We start from the raw sequence: 19,039 nt of genomic DNA, 5'->3' as shown, positions 1-19,039 counted from the left end.
CTGACTGTCAGCCTCTGGCTCCGCCTCTCGCTCCGGCTCGAGCGCTTCGGCGACCGGCTCCGCCTCGGGCGGTTCCTCCGGCTCCGCCTCTGGTTCGAGCGGCAAGTCCTCCGCCGGCGCCTCGGCCTCTGCCTCCGCCTCCGACAAGAAGAACGGTACCGCCACCGCGGGCAAGGATGGCAGCTACGCCGTTCACATCGGTGCCGGCTGGGAGGCTGCTGCTGTCATCGCGGCCGTCTACGCTCTCGTCTAAGTCCCCCCGCGCTTGACAACAAGATTCCGATTACGTCGGAGCTCGGACCGCGGGCCGAACAACAATGGAGGAGTCCTTAAAATGAAGCTTTAATCTTTGGAGGTTTGTCGGTTCAGTAGCGTTTATAACGATGATTCAGTATGCAGTTCTTTCATGTGATCGGGACTTGATGCGCACCATGGCTGGAGTATCTTGCAAGAGAGCTCTATGAGGAGGTCGTTAGCATAAGAGTAAGCACGTTGGATCCCGCGGCAGTGCAAGTCGCGCGATTGGTGACTGCGCAGTAGCGCTGATCACGACAGACCGAGGCCCCAGCGTTGTGGCGCACAGACCACCCTTCCATCCCGTGAATCGGCACCGCCCGCTCCGGCCGCTCCAGGCCTGGCTGGCCTGGCCTGCTTCTATTCTGGCCATCCGCCAGGCGTTGCAAACCCTGCAGATCTGCTTGGCGCTGCGCCAGCTGCGCAGCACCTCAACGCGTGCAGAGCGTACTGGCGTGCTGGCAGAGTGCAGTGCAAAACGGCAGTAGCTCAAGTCTCCTGGACTCCTGGACTCGAGTCCGGGACAGATCTGGGTGGGTCAGCGTACAAAAGGAATGCGCTGTGCCGTCTCTTCAGCTCTTCCCCCATCACTCACTCCTACCCAACGCTCTCCTACTACTCAACACCCTTCACTCGCAACATGCACAAGATTCTCCGTAAGCTGCAACTGCTGTCGCCTTGAGCTGACCCCAGTCTTCACCGCCCTCATCGCCAGCGTCATCGCTCAGTCCGACGTAAGCTTGCCAGCTGCTAACAAGCTAACCCCAGGTCGCCGAGCCCACTGGTGCCGTCGACCCTTCCACCGGCGACGACGGCACTGATGGCGCCGAGGACGTCGACATTGGTTCCGCCTCTGTCGACCCCGGTGCCGAAGCCTCCGCGACCCTTGGCGCCGAGGCTGGCGAGGAGACGCCTGAGGTCTCTGACACTGCCGACGTCTCCGACACCGCCGGCGCCGATGTTTCGGACACCGCAGCCGGCGCCTCCGACACTGGCGCCTCCGCCTCGCCCACTGCTGTCACCCCCGCCGTCGGCGGCGTCACTGCCGCTCCCTCCGCCTCAGCCTCCCGTTCCGCCTCGGCTGGCATCACCTCGCCTCCCTCCAGCAGCGTATCCAAGCTCCACAGTGCCAGTGAGAGCAAGGTTGCCTCCAGCTCTGTCAGCGCTCACAACAACGGAACTGGCACCGGTGGCGGTAACGGAGCCGGTAAGGATGGTAGCTCTGCCGTGCACTTCGGTGCTGGATGGGAGGCGGCTGCCGTCGTTGCTGCTGTCTACGCGCTGGTCTAAGGGTCCACTGATAGCGGGACCACTGGGGCTGTCGCGATGTATCGCAATAGGCGAGAGAGATTGAGAAGGTAATCGGTCCGGTAGTGTTAGAGAGATAAGTCAGTATGCATCGCATGCTGTTGGCTGCTCGTAACTCGATTCATGCGGCAATATACTAAACACCGGTAACTACTCACAAGATCTGTCGTCAGCTATGCGGAGGCTTCAGGCAGCTTAGCGGGGCTCACAAAAGACCAAACCTGTCGATGGCAGCGATTGGGACACGAGGCACTTCCCGGTTCGATGGCTTTTGCTGGGAGCTTCATGAGCTGCCCTGGTGTCCAGTAACACTCAACCAGAGCGGTCTCCATGTCAGCTAATCCGGTCATAGGTCTCCGAGCTTGGATGAGGGGATCAGGAAAGTGTGGCACGGCGGTCATGAAACTCGACCCAGGATGTGGTTGGCTCATCATGCATGATTCGCTGGAGAACGAGCACTCACTTGCTTTGAACTCACCTGAGCGTGTGCTGATGTATTGGTACTGATGTGTTAGCTGGGCTACGGATGACAGCCTAGCTCACATTCTGCGAAATCGAAAGCTCGACGAAGGTGCCACCTTGCAGGCGATCCGCGCTGAGTCCAGCTGCGAGAAGATGTCAGCTTTCTTCGGTGATTGGAAGCTTGAGAGAATCAGAACCTTAAGAAAATGCTTTGGTCACGTTGTTATGTACCACACTACCTCGAACATCATGCGAAGCGGATTGGGAATGGATACTCACGGTCAAACCTCATTTCGGACAGCAGGTTGGAGGTGGCAGGAGGATACCGGCTACCGGTTGTCTACCTTCGCAAGACAGTCTGTCTTGAAGTTCCCGTCAGCTTGCTGAACAGCTGTTGAAGCCGTGACCCGGGGATGCATTCAGTGTAGGGACTTGAGTTCACGCGCGAGATTCACTTGACGTGCGTTTTCGTCATCTGGTCTCAGGGTAGGACTGGGGGGTACTCACTGTTCACCCCTACGTTACCTCCAATGCTCCCAGATGCGCAGCCAGACCTGCTGTGTTAGCTACGTTGGCCAATCAGAGAAGCTTGGAGATATCAGAAGAATAGGACTGAGGTCATGTGTGAGATCCGAATGGAATAATATCCCTCATCACTGGTGATCAGGGTTGGAAGGGTTACTCACCGTGTGGCCTGGCTGATTGAAGACCATTTTCCTGGCGAGTTAGCTAGACAACCGACCGACAGGGTAGCTGGTTGGAGAGTGATCAGAAAAATAGGCTAAATGGTCATCCGTAGAGTACCAATGAATTAGACTCATCATAGTTGGAGCGAGAGGGTGCCAAGGACTCACGTCGTTCGCTCATGGCCGCTGAATCGGTCGACTGAAGAAATGTCAGCTCGTCCACAACCGAATCGAGCTATGGGTCATCAGACAAACTTTAGAGGCGGTCACTGGGTTTACCATTCCTGCTTCTCTTCCTAACTCGTGGATCGGAGCACTACTCACAATCTTTGTGAATTGTGTTCCGGGACGGCTATAACTGAGAACTTGCGAGTCAGCTTTCATTCCGCGACCGCGGGTGTTCGGAAGCGTCGGTTGCACCTGCGGCTGTCGACATCAAGCCTCCAGCCGTCACTGAACTGTTAGCTCTAAGTGCACGTCAGATAGCTGGTTAAGAACTCAGATAGACTAATCGTAAAGCGGTCACGTTGCGGTACCGATGACGTCGTGCTTTCATCATGTGTGGTACGATGAGGAGACGGCACTCACTAATTCTGCAGGAGAAGCGGCGGGTAGATTTGACTGTTGGTCAGTTTGGAGTGGATCATTCAACTCATCGTGTTCCTTGGCTTCCGTTAAGGTAAACACTGTGCTGTCGTGTCAGCTCATGTCATTCTCCTACAGCCAGGAGGGACGGAGAAACTCACGCAGGCGACTGAGATCAGCTCTGCTCACCACCGAACTAGTTGCAGGGCAACAACAGTAAAGTAGTGTTGTCTCTGTGTCAGGCCGCTACTGCTTGTCACCTTCGCGTTGCACCGGTAGTAGCAGTCTCACATCTCTCACTCTGACTGTCAGCTGTGTCGCACTGCTCGCAACTACCTTGGCCTACCCACCTTGCCTAGCCAATTCGATCAGGTGGGCGGGCTGCTCTGTCAGCTTACAAGAACTACGCGGCAGTGCTAGCTGAAAAATGGAGCGCTCAGATCTTTGTAACGTTCGGACAGCGGTGAATTGGATCCTGTGACAATAGGTTCTTCATGGCGTCGAGTGGGGAATAACACTCACCGCGAGACATGAGAGATAGGCGCAATGTGGCTGCTCGCAACAAACTGGTGGTCAGCTCTCGAGTCAAGATCGTCAGAGCTCAGACTTACCCTCACTGCCTCCGTGGCCCGCGTAGTGAAGAAGTAGAACTGGAGTCTGCAGTCAGCTGTGAAAGTCGAAAGAAACAGAGGCGGCCGAATGGTGACACCCACCGTTCACATCTGCGAGTCAGCTCGTGGCTGTATCCAAGCTTGCTCACGATCTGGCATTAGCTGAAAACAAGTGGGCTGATAGCTTCGAACACACAGGCTTTCGATGCCAGACGGCGTTTGAAGCTTGCCTCAACATGCGAGTGGCCATGCTCTGTGCTGTTTAGCTCAGGAGATGGAAGCCCTCAGTTCACCCCTGGCGAAGCATTGGCACCACTCAGAGTCTTGCCGAAGCGCCGAAAGTGGTTCTGCCGGTCAGCTCATCGAGTGATATGGTAAGCTGAGCCTCACCCGTTCGAAGACCAGTCGGGCAAGTGCGGAGCTACTGCAGCTACCATCGCCTCAAGGAGAACCGCACTTGGCGAGTTGTTAGAGGCCTGCGAGTTAGCACGGGCTCTGGATTAGCTGGGCTGAGACGTACCTTTGCTGTGTGCAGTCCGTGTATGAGAGTTAGCCGAGGAGTTCGGTTGCGAAGCTTCTTCGTACTACTACTTGTCTGCATGTCAGCTAAGGGGTTCCCAAAGCTGGTACCCCCCTCTTCCACTGTGTCTTGATAGGTACCACAGCAGCTCAGATGTGATAACAACTATCGTGGGCGTTCAAGTATCTGTTGGTAAGCTATAGGAACGGCTTGATAGCTATCACGTTCATCGGTACGAACCTCCAATAGCCACTGGAGCCAGGCGTCACGCTCGATACTTATCAGACGTACGACAATGTGTCTGGAGTCAGCTACTCCTATTTGTTCACAGCTGCACGTACTCTCCCCTCACCGCCACAAGTTCCACAGCGGTTGGTGGACGTCTGATAGTCAGCTTTAACCTCGGAGTAGCAGCATAACCCACCTCAAATCAAACCGCTGGGGATGCAAACGCAACCGGCTGACACTTGCGCTCACTGTGACTCAAGATGTCTGCAGTGAGCTTTTACCGCGTATCGTGGAAGCTCACCTCCCCCATTGATGCCATCGTGGGGAGCACTCGCGAAAGTATCATCCTGAGGTCAGCTAATCCACGCCACGGACAGCAGGAACGGGAGAGTGCAGTCTCAGCTAAGACACACGTAACGATCACGCCACCACTGACACCAGTGGTGGTCAGGACCTAGTAAGCAATTCGCTCGTCATCGTGGCTCCTCCCTTGCTGAGACAGCTACTCACATCACAGCAACATCCTTCAGCGATGTCATTTGGGTGGCGAGCTCTGAGGTCAGCTCTAGTGAAAGACATGAGGCGCTGTGCCACTGCCGCTGGCGGTGTTGGGGCCCCTGAACAGTGAATTCACGATCATTGCCGACACAGCCATGAGATGTGGTTCGGGTTTCAGCAGGCTGAAGTCAGCTCTGTGGCACGCTTCAAAGAGGTGAAAGACACAAGTCTCAGAATCTGCGAGGATCTCCACGTTTTGGTTCAGAACTGTGGTAATTTTGGTCGTTCATCGTTGACTTGGGCTTCCCTGGCTGCACTCACTGAAGCATTCTGGTCGCCGACGTTCAGATGTCTGGACCTGGTGTCAGCTTTGGTCGTGTGGGAGAGATAGCTGCGGATAGAACAGGTTGCGAATGCAGTGGGAGACCGGATCCTTACATGGGAACCTGTGGGCCGATGGGGTGTGGCCACAAGGAAGGCCTGGGGTCAGCTGGTGTCAAAGGAGACAGAAATCATGAGGCCAGTCCATCGTCTGATCTTGAAGGGTTGCCTGCTCCTCACCTCGGCTCGACCGCTCTTCTCCACTTGACGTGGCTGAAGCTTGAATAATCACTCGTACTGGAGTCAGCTTAGAGCGCAAGGACGGCAGCTGGGATAAGACATGGTGGGAGGAGCTAGACTCTCGCCACCCTCAAGCTTTCCTCGCCGAGAAATCACCATCCCATCAACCCATAACAGTAGACTGCTAGGTTCAGTTCTGAGATACCAGTGTCGTGCAGATGCTGGATAGGTAAGTCGTTGAAGGATGTGAAGAGATATGCAACGTTGAGAGATGTGCGGAGTCAAGAATACATCCAGCGTGTCATCGCCCAGTACCCAGCCTCATACGCCCCGCTTGACGCACTGACACGTAAAGCGAGGAAGGCGCAACGGGCGCAGCGGGCGCGACAGTGCAAGAGACGCGGGTGAGCGAGGGTTGTGCGAGCGTGCGAGCGTGAACCCGCAAGGTACGAAGGTACGGTGCGTGTGTGGGGCGCAGTGCTCGCGAAGCAATCGCCGCGCGCTGCGCTTGCTTGCGCCGCACACGCTGGGGCACGCCCAGAACCGCTATGGTGCGCGATGCCTGGTGTGTTGGTGGGTGGTGCCGGTGTCTGAAGGGCGCACTGTCGCACACAAAAGTCACACTGCGCCCTCGCCTTAGGAGGAACGCGGACTTGATGCCGCTTGGCCAGCGTGGCCGGCACGAGCATCCAGCAAGAGCGGGAGAGTGCATTGCGGCATGCAGCAACCCGAGAAGCAGTACACCGAAGCGAGATGACGCTCGGCGCTTCGCGCCTCGCTCACCAGTACGGAGACAACCGGAATCCATGCATTATACCTCGGGATACAAAGTCAACTGTGACACGTCCTGCCATACCCTTGCGTAGGGCGAGCTATGCGAAAATGAGTCTAATGGGAATGGGGATGGAAAATGCTGTAATCAATGCTTTGGTGCTTGCGTTGTGATGCTGCTGGGGTCTTGCTCTTGCTGTGCGTCGGTGACTTGGTGGACTCGAGCCATCCGGAGCCGAGACGTCGTCGGCGACACATGTCTAGCCGAGCGAGAGCGACCCGAGAAATGTTGGGGGATGCGAGAATGAGATGAGAAAGTAGGGGTGAGGTGATGAGTTAGAGTAGTACTGCGGCGCCTGCGGTCAGGAGCAGCAGCGAGCCCGAGACTGCGAGCCGCGCCGCGCTCGCCGGCTGCGGGGCTAGCTGCAGCGTCGGCTCGGGCTGGGGTATCGTCCTGTTCACAGTCGAGCCGTTCAGGTACGTGCCGTTCAGGAAGGTGTCGTCGGACTGGGGTCAGCTTCTGGCATAATGCCCCCAGCTGCGGGACTTCCGTCCGGGCTGAGCGGGCAGCTGCTGCCCGCCTCGCTGCGCTCCGCACACACTACTCACAACTAGGCTCCGATTGTTGCACGTGCTGTTGTAGATGTCGATGATGCTCGCAAAGTTCTCGAGCTCGGTGCCGCTCACGTGGTCGGTCACGCAGGACAGACATGCCATCGTCGAGTTGATGTACCACGCCTCGCAGAGACGCTCGCGGCAGGGCTCGCTCATGACCAGGTCGAAGCAGGCGTTGAAGCCCTCAAGGTCTGCTCGCGAACAGGGCGACTCGCACTGTGGCGGGATACCCGAAGGGTCGAACGCACGGACGGCGAGGACTGCGTGTCAGCAAGGTAGCACGAGGTCTGAGGGGCACCGGCTTGGGCGTGCCGAGCTCTTGGCAGCTGCACTGTGCTGGGCTGCTCTCCGGAACGGAGCAACCCCACAAGACACAACGATCCGATCGGCAGCGCCCAGATCTCGACGAGAAGCGGCCGGTCACACAGCCTACCTCCGATGGATGGTGGGTACTCACCAAGGCTGAGGAGGAAGAGGGCGAGCATGACGTCGTGCGGCTAGCTCCGGGCGGGCAGAGGTCGGTGGGGAGATGTCTCGATGAGAGTGACAGGGGGCGTGTGAGGACGCTGAAGTTGTGGGGCAGCGAGCTGGAGCCGGGCTTGCCGGGAGCTGGTGCTGCGAGATGATGAGGGGAAGAACAACAACACAGCGGCGGTGTTTTTGTACTGCGCACGGCGACGGGGGCACTGTCTGCACGGGGTGCAGGGGCAGGAGCAATCAGGGCGGCGTCATCGCACCACCGGCCGGTGTGCGAGTGTGCGTGAGGAGGGAGACTTGGCGAGATCGCAGGTAGGTCGTGTGCAGTCGGAGTCGTTGACCTCGTCGTCCCCGATACCCAAGGCGTTGCGAGTCCGCCGGGCGTGGAAGCTGATGTCGCTACCCAGCCGGGTGCCGGTGGTGGTGGGGAAGTGGTAGGTCGAGATAGATGACGTCGCAGCCGTTAGAAATTTGAGGAGAAGCGACTGCGGGGGACGGCTCTTCGGATATCAGGTATCAGTGATCAGGTTCCGCGAGTCGAGCGTCGTGCGTGGTGTCGCGAGGATCCGTTGTCCGGGATCGCTGTCGTTGGAGGGAAGGAAATGTGCAAGTCGAGTGAGTGTGGATGAGAGGTTGCAACAATGCAATGCATGCATGGTGCACACGATGCAGGCTGGGCTGGCTAGGTGGCCGGCTGGCTGGCTGGCGCGAGAGGGTCCAAGCGGTGCCGCGACGCCATCAGGACCATGGCCTCCACCTCCACTCACGCCGGTGCAGTGAGCGCCGCACGCCCGCGCCCCCGCGCCGCTGGCTCCGGCGCATGGCCGCGGGCACCACGGGCTCCAGCGCATGGACAAATGGGTATGTGGGGTGTCATGGGCCGATGTAGCATCCGTTGAAATCCATCCAATGCGCCAGCCAACCAGTTGAGTCCGTCCCTAGCTCAATTCCGCACTAGTGCGCTGGCTCGTGTCCCTACGCCGTCCTTCTGACTGGCGGCCTCCCCGCGGAAACCCGGCGGACAAGTCCGTTCAGGGACACGATAAGCGCCCCAGTTGTCTCCTCGGTGTCGCTCATCTCGCAGCTCCAATGTTCCGTCGCTGCGGATCGGGCAACGCATATCGCAGTCTAGTCGGCCCCATCTGCGGTACTCGCAGAGCTGACTGTGCCGACCGTAGACGACTGACACAACAACAGCTGGAAGAGAAGCCAAGTGCTATTGTTGATGACACTGCGTCAGGGTTGCAGGGTCGCCGCGCCGCGCCTGCAGGATGCGGCGTCTGTCAGAAGGCCGCAGACCGCGCGCCGTGCGCCCCTCCAGACGTTCCACCACACTCCCGCCGCTAGTGCACGCCGGCACGCCGTGCCGCATTCCGTACTTGTGCTTCTCCCCGAGTATAGCCCGAGCCCTCGGCCGACGTCACAACGGCGTTTGAAGCAGTTGCAAAAGAAGCATGGAAGCACCCCCGAAATCGAAAACGGGGTGGTCCTGTCAGGGCCGTGCCGAGCAACGATAAGATTGCACGGGACCAAATGCTCACAGTTTTATCTTATCGTGCACCGCCTCAACGCCGCAGTCAGAGCCGCGGCGAGCCCTACGCACTCCGTTCATTCATCCATACTCTCAGCATGTCCGCAAAGATGTCGCTCACCAACGCCGAGAAGCGGACTCTGCATAGACCCAACGGTGAGGCGAGATCTGGGGCGGCAGCGTCGGGAGCGGAACCAAAACCGACTCCCTGCACTCCACCCTGCGCCTCGTCGTCGACGAATCCACATCCACCTCCATGCCCACCGAACCCTTCACCACCACCCTGCAACTCCGTCAACCCTCGGAGTTCGTAAAACAGGCCTCCCGGAGCTCTCAGAAGCAAAAGAACTGCCCCACACGGGCTCGAACCGTGGACCTCGGAGTATGTTACGGATAACAGCTCCACGCGCTAGCCAACTGAGCCATAGGGCAGCGAGAGCGCGAAAGGCGAGCTGACAGCGCTCCGCCCGGCCGACTTATTAACCAGGGAACGAACAGACAACTGTGCAGCCGATCGTACTGATCGGAATGGTACTAGGCATAAGAGCGTGCAACTGCCTTCCATGGGAAGGCGAGAGGGTTCGGAGGAGACTACTGCTGTGCTGTATGGCCTCACGTGTTGGACTTAACGGAGGTCCAGAATAGCTTGGCGAGGCTCTGCGTGTGTGTTCTAAAGGCTCACTCAGACGCTGCAAGACCACGTCTCAAGCGAACGTCATACTCCCCGCAGAACCTTTGCGACACCACCTGTGTATATCTTCACTGCCAAGCCATTGGACGCCGTCTCATCCGAGCGTGGGCCGACAGCTTGCGCTATTCGCACCACCACCCCGGGTCCATCACACCGCCAGCCTGCCAACCGCTGTTGTCTCTCAGACATCTCACTGATGCCTGATGTACTACGATTGAGCTCTGACAGCCTCATCTCAGATCCTTCGCATCGCATCAGGCGTTCACTGGTTCACTGGTTCACAGGGCGAGCAGGTGGCATGGAATGCGGCCGGTCTCGATCTCACAATCTGCTGCGCAAGGACGCGCCCCGCTTCTCGATTGCGCAGCACTTGTGTGCCCCATTGTCAAATGACTCGCATGATGGGCAAGAGCAAGTGGGAGCGAGGAGGCAGCGAGCGCTGCAGAAGTGCCTGAGGGAACAGCGGGATACATAAGAGCTCGACCACATTCGTCTGTCTTCCTCTTTCCATCATTCTTCCCTCGACCTGACTATCACTTTCTTTGCCACACCTTCCAAAAGTCTCGACCAACATGACCAAGGTTCTCCTCTACGCTCTCAGTACGCTGCTCGGTTGCTAGGTTTACAGCTAACAGCAGCCGCTCTTGCCGCATTCGGCAGTGCCCAGCTCGCGATCCGCCAGGAGGGCGAGCAGCAAGTGCCCGGCATGCCTGGCGCCGGCGACATCGCTCGGTGCACCGCAAACGGCGACTGCCCCGTCTCGCTCTCGACCAGCACTTGCCTGGGCAAGATCGACCCTCAGTGTGCCGAGGAGCTCTGTGGTGTGAGTGTGTTCTGCGCTTCACTTCGCCTCCGCCTCGCTCCCATGTCCCCCACATTCCTCGACCTCACACCGACTCACGCAGTGTTCCGTCCACCTCATCCTCCACATCGGGGAGCCATCCCATCACACTCATGGCTTCCATGACCTCCGCTTAGCTAACCGCAGATGGAGAATCTGGGCCAGTGCGTCGCCTGCGCGACGAGCACTGGCTCGCTCCAGATGCTCTGTCCCGATGCCGACCTCTCGTCCAACGCCACCGCAAACGGCACCGCGACCAACGGCACGGCCGTGAACGGCACTGATGCCGGTAACGCCACTGCGCCCGGCAACGCGACCGACGCCAACGCCACTGCCCCCGGGAATGCGACCGACGGCAACATGACTGCCGGGGGCAACGCCACGGCCGCCGGGAACGGGACTGGCGCCGGGGCTGGGAATGGCACCGGGGCGGGGAACGGGACCGCGCCCGCTGGCGGCGATGCGGGCGCCGTGCAGCTTATTCCGGCCGCTGTCCTCGGCCTGACCCTCCTCGCTGGCGCGTTGCTTGTCTGAGAATAGCAGGAGCGGCGAAAAGCAGATGTGGCGTAGTCTAATGTTAAAGTACAGTATGTGATGTGTCTTCGTGTTGCGTTTCGTGGGGCTTGTAGAGCGTAATGCAGATTGTTGTCCTCCGGAGGTCAGAGAGGAGGTGGGTCACGAGGAGTTGCCAATAGACGTGCTGATAATACCACTCACAGACATGCACTCCGCTTTCGCTACCGTACGTTCCAAGCTCAGCAGTGGCCTAGTGGCCGATTACCAGAAGAACAGAACCCTCTCTACCGCTAGTGGCAACTGCAAGATTCCCGCCTGTCTGTACGCGTACTTCGACTAACGCAGGCTTCTTCAGTCACAAGCAGATACTTGAGCCTACTGCATCTGTGCACCACAAGTGGTCACACTGCGTTCTAGGATGCCATGCTGGAAGGAGAGTAGACTACGAGTTTTCGATTTTTCGTGATTTCGTCAAGCTCTCCACTCCATTACCCTTGCTCAGTGGTCTGCATTCCTTCCGATGCTCACAGACCCCATGGTCACAGACTGTATGGCCCTCATCCTGCAGGAGCCGATCGTGTCTGGGCAGCGCTCAGTATGCACGGCTTCAACGCGTGCAGGTCGCCGGATTTCAATGAAGAACGCGAGGCTCCATAGTCTCACTAAGCCACTTCCCGCACCGCTGCACAGACCACTTCCCTAATTCGAAATACAACAACTCATTACAAATGTTCGCCCTTCCAGTAGTGTCGCCCGCAATGAGCCTTCTCCAGCTCGTCGTCCCAGTACTGGTCATGCATGGTCTTGAGCGTATCCTCCAGATATGCAATGATCTCATCATAGCACTCAGACTGTATAGCGAGCACGTCTCCGTTGGTTCGCCTGTGCGTGGTGCGCGTCGAGCCTTTCCACTTCCATTCTTTCCTGTCCTCGCGGTCCGCCTGTCGCACAGCCTCGATGAGCACGTTGCACTCGTGCAGCAATGTTTCGACCCGGGATACGCACGCTGCAATCAAGTCTGTGGTAGCGGCTGTTGACTGTCAGCTTTGGACTGCAGACGGAAGATAGCGGAACGTACCCTCTCCACGCAATTTAGACTGGGCGCACCCCATTATCGTCACCTGCTTCAAGAGGAAGACATGATATGACCTCTGCAGGATCACACGCCGCTCGAGCGCCTCGTCGCCTGATGACCCGTCGATCTGTGTCTCGGCGCCGAGCTCGACCTTCTCTGCATCCTGAGGCCGAGCTGGAAGTGGTAGAGACTGTGGGCTTTCAGTGCCACGACGATGTCTTGCGGCCTGTCGAACATGTCGTGGTGATGAATGCGGCGGTGTTTGCTGCAACCTTTGCGGAATGATCATTCCTGAAACTGCAGGATGGTAGGGGCTTAGATGGAGCAGCTGCATAAGGCGGGGTGCAATCGCGCACGGATCGTCGTCTCCACAAGCCTTAGTGATGACATTGTGACCGTTACACATCTTTGCTTCTGGACTGGGTGGGCTAAGTGCTCTAAGGACGCAAACAGCAGGGCAGAGGCGTGTGCAAAACGCAAGGGCTGACTGCCTTGAAGGGAAAGGGCATGGTGCACCACCACGGACTGAACAGCGCCGAACGCATGCGCTTGAAACGATCGAGCCCGTTGAGGAAGACGGGCGTCTGGACAGACCCGGGGAGACTGACCTGACCTTCATTTACCCGCATGGGAGAGATTCTGAACTGTCTGCTTGTCTGCAGCCATCGACAATGGAAGATGCGAGGGCAGCAGTAGACGGAGAGTGCAAGGGATGGATACCCGTCCTGATAATCCTCCTAGAATTCTGACCACTCTCCTGCACCAGAAGCATACCGGCTCCGGCATGCCGGCATAACGCTGTTCCGCGCGAAGCGAGACATGGACAGGTTCCAGACGATCACCGCAGTTGGGTCAGGTGACTGCCAACTAACTGATGGACTCCTTGCATTGTGACCTCGGATGACTTACCCTGCCAAGACTTCGCTCCCAGCAGCGCCTGGTGATAAGCCTGAGCCGCGGCAAGTGTCTTTCCCAATCATGCATACGTTGCACTACTTGCAGGCACGTCGCCGGCTCAGGATGGCAGCGCTTCCGCCGTTTCGATGTCTTGCATGGTAGGCGTAAACATACATAAAGGCATCTGGGGCGAACCTTACGCCCGAACATTCTACACCCCCGTCATGTTCAAGGCATTCTTAGTTTTGAGTGAGTCCTTCGCAGTGTCGCGCTGACAGAAGCCGTTCTTGGTAGGCTCTCACCTTGACACATACCCTCTGATGCATCAGGTCTTGTCCACGCGCAGGGCACCCCCAATCTCTGCATGACCGAGTGCGCCGACTTCTACAAGATGGCGGCAGGCTCGGCATCATGCCAGAGCGGCACCAGCAGTCCCGCATGTCAGAAGGAAGCCTGCTCTGTGAGTTACTGAATGCAAAGAGTCGCTGATCATCAAAGGTCGTAGGGACGTTTGATGCCTGTTTTCCGTGCTTGGGCCTAACCCAGACACAAATTGACGCGGCGAAGCAGGCATGCAGCGGCGGAAGGCTGGGTGGTGCCAGTGGCGCCACTGGTGCAGGAGCTGCGGGGTCTGCAGGTGGTGGGAGTGCGGGAGGTGGGCTTGCGGTGGGCTCATCAACGGCACCAACGGCGAGCCAGAGCATCTCGCCCACCCTGTCCAGCGCGCCCAGCGCTGCCTCGACAGGCATTCCGTGTGCGTCGGTGTGCGGTGATGTGCGAAGAATATTGATGTCGGATCAGGCGTGCAAGGCCTCGGAAGACCCCGGAAAGCCCCGTTGCTACCGCCAGATATGCGGCGTGAGTGACGTCCGTAGCCGTGCACTGACGGAAGGCGACCGACTTCGACGCCTGCATGCTCTGCAACGGCGCAAGTGAGGCTCAGGTCAGCGACATGCGGCAGCAGTGCAGCGCCCCGGAAGGCAACTCTACGTCCGGCGGTGGGTCTCGCCCCAACGGCTGGGTCGGAGACGGATGTGATCTGGCCTGCCACGACTGGAATGTCATCTTGCATACGAGCAGTGCGTGCATGGCTGAACGCGCCACGGATGCTTGTCGCGGGGACCTCTGCGCGGTATGTCTTCTCCCGGTGTCGCCGTGCTGATCACAGGCGTCGGCGACATTCGATACATGCTTCTCCTGTTACGGCAACTCTACAGAATGGTCGGGAACCAAGGATTACATGAAGGTAAAGTGTGAGCAACTGGGCTTCGGCCCGTCCGTCGCTGTTCCGCAACTGGCATCTACTTCGGGCCCAGCTTCATGGCGCCCATCGCTCCCGAGCCAGAGCCAGAGTCCAACAACCCAGCCTTCTCCAGCACCTGGGTCAGGGGCTGGGAAATGCTCTCCGATGCTCTTGGGTCTGTCCGCAGGTGCACTGCTCACAGTGCTCTTCTGATGGACGGATCGGCAGCGGAGTCGGAGTCGGAGGTGAATGCGGGAGATTGTGACAGCAGATACGAACTGGATGCAAAGACTAGGACCAGGTTGGTCGCCCCAGGCGCGTGAAGCCAAAGTCTGCGGTCGTAGCAGAGAGTGACGTGCGGGTGATATTATAGGTAGGAAGCGAGACGAGCTGGAGGAGTAAACCGTGATACACCGCCTCCAAACCGTGCCGAAGGTTGTGCATGCAGGGCTCGCTCGTTCGAGCCCAAAGTGTGCATCTCATGGTTTGGCAACTGGCTACCTACAGAATAATGATATACATTCGCAATGCTGTCCTACGGACCGGAGGCCCACCGGACATTACTTCCAGCTGTGCGAGGACTCGCTTCCGATCTCGCTATCGGCATCGATCTCGGATCCGACTCCGCATCTGGAGATCAATCCACGGTCATTTTACAACATTTCAGAGTTTGCTCCAGGAACACCTCGTACGCACCTCCCAGGGTCGTCTCCGTACTGGGAGGTCTGCTGGGCAGACGATCCAGGCGTGCCGGTGCTCCACTGGCTCTCTCTGCCCCGCCGACGACAAGAAGCGGGGCTAGGCACCTCTTTTTCCGATCGCCTGACTGACCACGAGACAGCAGCGGCCAACACCCGTCGCGTAGTTCAGTCGAGTCATTCTGCTGTCTTCTAGGGACAAGTGTCCTAGATTGCTGTTGGCTGAATACTGTTCTTGATCAAACAATCTCCACACTAAGATCAGGCCATGCTGAGAACAATTGTCGTCCTTTGTGAGTTTGCCACAATGTTCCGGGGCTCACATCAGCCGCACTCAGTGAGTGAGAATGGCAATTTGCCTGACGCGCAGCTGTGGTGCACGCTCAGTCCGCTGCAGGGGCGTCTGCAGCACCAGCGAACCCATTGAGATGCATCGACGCCTGCGGCGACTTCTCAAAGTTTGCGCAAAGTACGGACGCGTGCAAGACGAATATCCAGAGCCCCGCCTGTATGAACGCTGTGTGCACTGTGAGTGATTAACCCCCTGCCCCATCACCCTGTGGCCCCCCCCCCTCATCTATCCCCATGGAGCCAACACGATCGCTAACGAGAGACATCAGACACGTTTGACGCATGCTGGGGTTGCCTAGGCATACCGGCCGAGTTGATTGCGTCCGCAAAGATGTTTTGCGCGAACGGCGGCGGCGACCTGCTTGACCAGCTCGAGACGGGAGGGGAGGGGAATGGGACGGCACCGAGCGCGAGCGGAAGCAATGCCGCTGGCGTCTCCGCCCTTTCCAGCGCGCTGGCCGATGCTTCCGGTCTCGGCGCCGGAGCCAGTACAACGCCCACCCCAACCGGGTCTGGTACGGTTGCGCCGTCGTCTGGCGGCTTAGACATCGGCGGGTCAAACATGCGAGGCGGCAACTGCGACGCTGAGTGCGATGAGGTTATCAGAGTACTGGGCGGTCCCGTTTGTAAGGATCGGACCGGAGAGAATTTGGAATGCCTCGACAAGTTGTGTGCTGTGAGTTGGCCAGTTCTGTATGGTGATTAGCACTAATCCACAGATTGACAAGTTCGAGGAGTGTTATCGCTGCGTTGGGGCCAACGATGACAAGATTGGCAACCTCAGGCAGAAGTGCGCGGGGCGTGGCAGCGCTGCGAGATTGACTGCAGGAGAAAACTCAACAGCGACCGCAACAAGTGCCGCTGGCAGCGGTGGCGTCGCTGGAGGTGCCGGATCTTCGGGCCTCGAGTGCCGAAAGGAGTGTAACGATGTGTTCAATCGGATCAGACACAGCAGCGCTTGCATGCGTGAGGTCAAGTCGAACGAGTGTCTGATAAGTGTCTGCCCTGTGAGTGATGCCTGCCGGCGACGCTGACTCGAGGTCGCGAACACCTTCGACACGTGCTACGCCTGCCTCGGCCAGTCGCAGGATTCGATTGATATCATGAAGAGCGCATGCGCTGAGCTTCTCAGCTCAGGTGGCGTAGCCTCTACTGATGGTCTCAATGGGTCCTCGGCCGGATCAGGGTTGGCGGGTTTCGTCCCATCTGGGGTTGCCGGCGCAGGTACTTCAGGCTCGCCTGTAGCTCAACCGGAAAACGTTGCTGCCCCAAGCGCAACGTCAAACGAGCAGAATGCCCCTTCTCCAGCAGCAGCATCCGGGTCGAACGCCGGCCGCAGACTTCCTTCGGCAGTTGTGGTGCTCTGCGCTAGTGTGCTTGCAGTGGGGCTCTTTTGAGCTAGCCCGGACGTGGGGCGACCTAACCTTGGTGGAATGTCTGAAGGGAGCGGTGGCTCTTTCACTGGGATACACTGGGAGTATGTTGCCACTGCGGGTCCGTTGGCGCTCTGTTCTTATCATGTTAGCGCGGGTGGTGCGCAGTCGCAGCTCAGAATACTGGAATGAGCGGGCAAACGCAACTTTGCCCCGCCATTGCGCAAGGCACCGCTTTGGGATTGTTGTTGATTGTTGTGACCGAGTCACGTGCACCTTGCTGCGCAATGCACCTCGCGCAGTCGTCATCTCGGTAACCTATATCTCGCGAGCCCTCTTACTCTATATCAACAAGCATCCATCCCATGCATGTAGCGCCCCCACGCCCGCTATCTTCCCACTCACCATGCTCAAGTCACTCGTCATAGCCACGCCCCTGCTCCGTGGGTGTGTCCGTGGATTGCACTGACATCAGTCGCCATTGTCGCGCAAGAGGTCTCCATCCAGCCCGTGGTGCCCAGTGGCGGCAATCTCGGAGACGGCAGCAGCCCTTCGGGGCCCAGTGTTTCCTTCGTGTCTGGGGACGGAGGTGATGCCGAGGAAACCGACTCGCCATCCAGCACCGTCGGCCCTGGCCCCGGTGCTGCGAACACTGAGTCATCCGACAATGACGAAGCGTCGGCCACCTCCGCCCCGTCTGGCAGCGGCGCCGCCCCCTCCGCCAGCAGCAGCAAGGAGTCGAGTGGCAAGCCCTCGCATAGCGCGACCTCGGCTACGTCGAGCCCCGGTGGCCAGCCCAGCCCCACGTCGGCCTCATCGAGCCCTGGCGGCGCGCCCACCTCAGCGACCAGCCACCAAGCGGGCGGCGTGCCCAGCGGCTCGGGCTCGGCCAAGCCGTCAACCTCTGGCAAGTCGTCCGCTGGCCAGATCTCGGTTGCTCTCAGTGCACTCGTCGTTGGTATTGCCGCTGCTCTTATCTATTAATCTAGCGGACTGAAGCTTTCAGCCTCTAAATTCCTGAATGTAGCGTTTAGTCGGACCCTGTGCAGGTCGTAAGTCTGTGCCCGTTGACGGCCCTATCGACTGCCTGTCCGCGACTAGCTTGACGCCTAGCTCGAAGCTCGGCGGTTTCGGCCACTGACGTCGAGACGGCAAGTCTACATCATGTCCTCTGCAAAGTGCAGTACTGATGGTGGAGAACTGCAAGGCTCCGATGAGACGATGCTGTAACTTCAAGCTCAACAGGTTCTCCGACGCCACCTCGTGGCCGCATTGACTTCCGAGCCCATCGGGTAGATTGCCGCTGAGAGGGAGGGCTCCGGACCATGAGGGATATAGCAGCCCACGCGTAGTTTGGGCGAACGCCTGCGCGCCGCAAGTGCCCACCGGTCACCGCAGAACGCCCACAGGACGGCCACAGGCTGGCGCGCCGAGCGCTCGATGTAGTTATTGTCCAAACCTACGAGCCATCCGGTCGGACACGGACTGCATGCACGCGATCCGAGCGGCGCACCTCCCTGTTGTAGACTGTTGGAACTTGCTACGGGCGACTGCGCTTGCCGCCCTACCGCCAAGTACATCTTGAACGGCCGTATCATCGTCCTCCGCATCTCACACCGCTCAGTTGATCTCAGCACCACCCTTACCACCTCCACGCTCACTCATAATGCTTAAACACACTCTTTTCGGTGAGCCCGTTCAGTTCGACCGAAGAACCATGAGACACAGCTAATACGTCGCAGTTCTTCGTGAGTCACAGCAAACCCCCGTTGGGCTGTGGTGGCAAGGCAAGAGAAAGGGATAGGGCCAGAAATAGCGCAACACACCGCCCCACCTTGCCAAGAGAGGATCCAAGAGCGAACCCGGACAATAGCTAACCGCAGTCGTTGCTCAGCTCGGCCTCGCCGGCATCCAGGAGCCCATCTTCTCTGACCGCACCACCATGGCGCCGTACACGCCGACTCCGACGGGTGCCTCCGGCGCCGCCGCGACTGGCGCCACTGGTGCTTCCGGCGCTGGCGCCGGCGCTAGTACGGGTGCTGACGCCGGTGCCGACACTGGAGCCGCGACTGGTGCCGATGGTGGCGCGGACACCGGTGCCACTGGCGGCGCTGGCGCCGACTCGGGCGTCGAGGCTGGCTCGGGCACTGGCGCCTCGGGATCCACCGGTGCCGGATCTTCGGGAACTGGCGCCGGCGCCGGCGCCG

General features: G+C 58.8%; 6 protein-coding genes and 1 non-coding gene across 7 annotated transcripts; 4 read left to right on the top strand and 3 right to left on the bottom strand.

Moving 5' to 3' along the window:
- Window positions 1–383: 383 nt before the first annotated feature.
- On the top strand, window positions 384–1,584 carry A1Q1_03800 (uncharacterized protein; the record flags this gene model as incomplete). The annotated part of the gene is made up of 4 exons (XM_014323130.1): window positions 384–391; window positions 556–827; window positions 871–950; window positions 1,063–1,584. The coding sequence occupies 4 exons, from the start codon at window positions 384–386 to the stop codon at window positions 1,582–1,584; spliced, it is 882 nt and encodes a 293-aa protein (XP_014178605.1).
- A 7,911-nt stretch (window positions 1,585–9,495) lies between these two features.
- Window positions 9,496–9,579, bottom strand: A1Q1_t245. The gene has a single exon. It is a non-coding gene; the product is annotated as a tRNA-Asn (tRNA).
- Window positions 9,580–10,410: 831 nt separating this feature from the next.
- A1Q1_03799 (uncharacterized protein) lies at window positions 10,411–11,213 on the top strand (the record flags this gene model as incomplete). The annotated part of the gene is made up of 3 exons (XM_014323129.1): window positions 10,411–10,419; window positions 10,467–10,661; window positions 10,827–11,213. 3 exons carry the CDS (start codon window positions 10,411–10,413, stop codon window positions 11,211–11,213), a joined length of 591 nt encoding a protein of 196 aa, XP_014178604.1.
- A 704-nt stretch (window positions 11,214–11,917) lies between these two features.
- A1Q1_03798 (uncharacterized protein) lies at window positions 11,918–12,676 on the bottom strand (the record flags this gene model as incomplete). The annotated part of the gene is made up of 2 exons (XM_014323128.1): window positions 11,918–12,225; window positions 12,274–12,676. The coding sequence occupies 2 exons, from the start codon at window positions 12,674–12,676 to the stop codon at window positions 11,918–11,920; spliced, it is 711 nt and encodes a 236-aa protein (XP_014178603.1).
- An 816-nt stretch (window positions 12,677–13,492) lies between these two features.
- A1Q1_03797 (uncharacterized protein) lies at window positions 13,493–13,916 on the bottom strand (the record flags this gene model as incomplete). The annotated part of the gene is made up of 2 exons (XM_014323127.1): window positions 13,493–13,551; window positions 13,637–13,916. The coding sequence occupies 2 exons, from the start codon at window positions 13,914–13,916 to the stop codon at window positions 13,493–13,495; spliced, it is 339 nt and encodes a 112-aa protein (XP_014178602.1).
- Window positions 13,917–15,415: 1,499 nt separating this feature from the next.
- Window positions 15,416–16,856, top strand: A1Q1_03796 (uncharacterized protein; the record flags this gene model as incomplete). Its single annotated transcript, XM_014323126.1, has 5 exons — window positions 15,416–15,445; window positions 15,496–15,640; window positions 15,729–16,135; window positions 16,188–16,466; window positions 16,542–16,856. The coding sequence occupies 5 exons, from the start codon at window positions 15,416–15,418 to the stop codon at window positions 16,854–16,856; spliced, it is 1,176 nt and encodes a 391-aa protein (XP_014178601.1).
- A 382-nt stretch (window positions 16,857–17,238) lies between these two features.
- Window positions 17,239–17,816, top strand: A1Q1_03795 (uncharacterized protein; the record flags this gene model as incomplete). Its single annotated transcript, XM_014323125.1, has 2 exons — window positions 17,239–17,275; window positions 17,326–17,816. 2 exons carry the CDS (start codon window positions 17,239–17,241, stop codon window positions 17,814–17,816), a joined length of 528 nt encoding a protein of 175 aa, XP_014178600.1.
- Window positions 17,817–19,039: the final 1,223 nt, after the last annotated feature.

Source organism: Trichosporon asahii (genome assembly GCF_000293215.1).
Source record: "Trichosporon asahii var. asahii CBS 2479 unplaced genomic scaffold scaffold00066, whole genome shotgun sequence".
NCBI classification, from domain to species: domain Eukaryota; kingdom Fungi; phylum Basidiomycota; class Tremellomycetes; order Trichosporonales; family Trichosporonaceae; genus Trichosporon; species Trichosporon asahii.
This window is presented reverse-complemented; position numbering and strand designations above follow the sequence as displayed.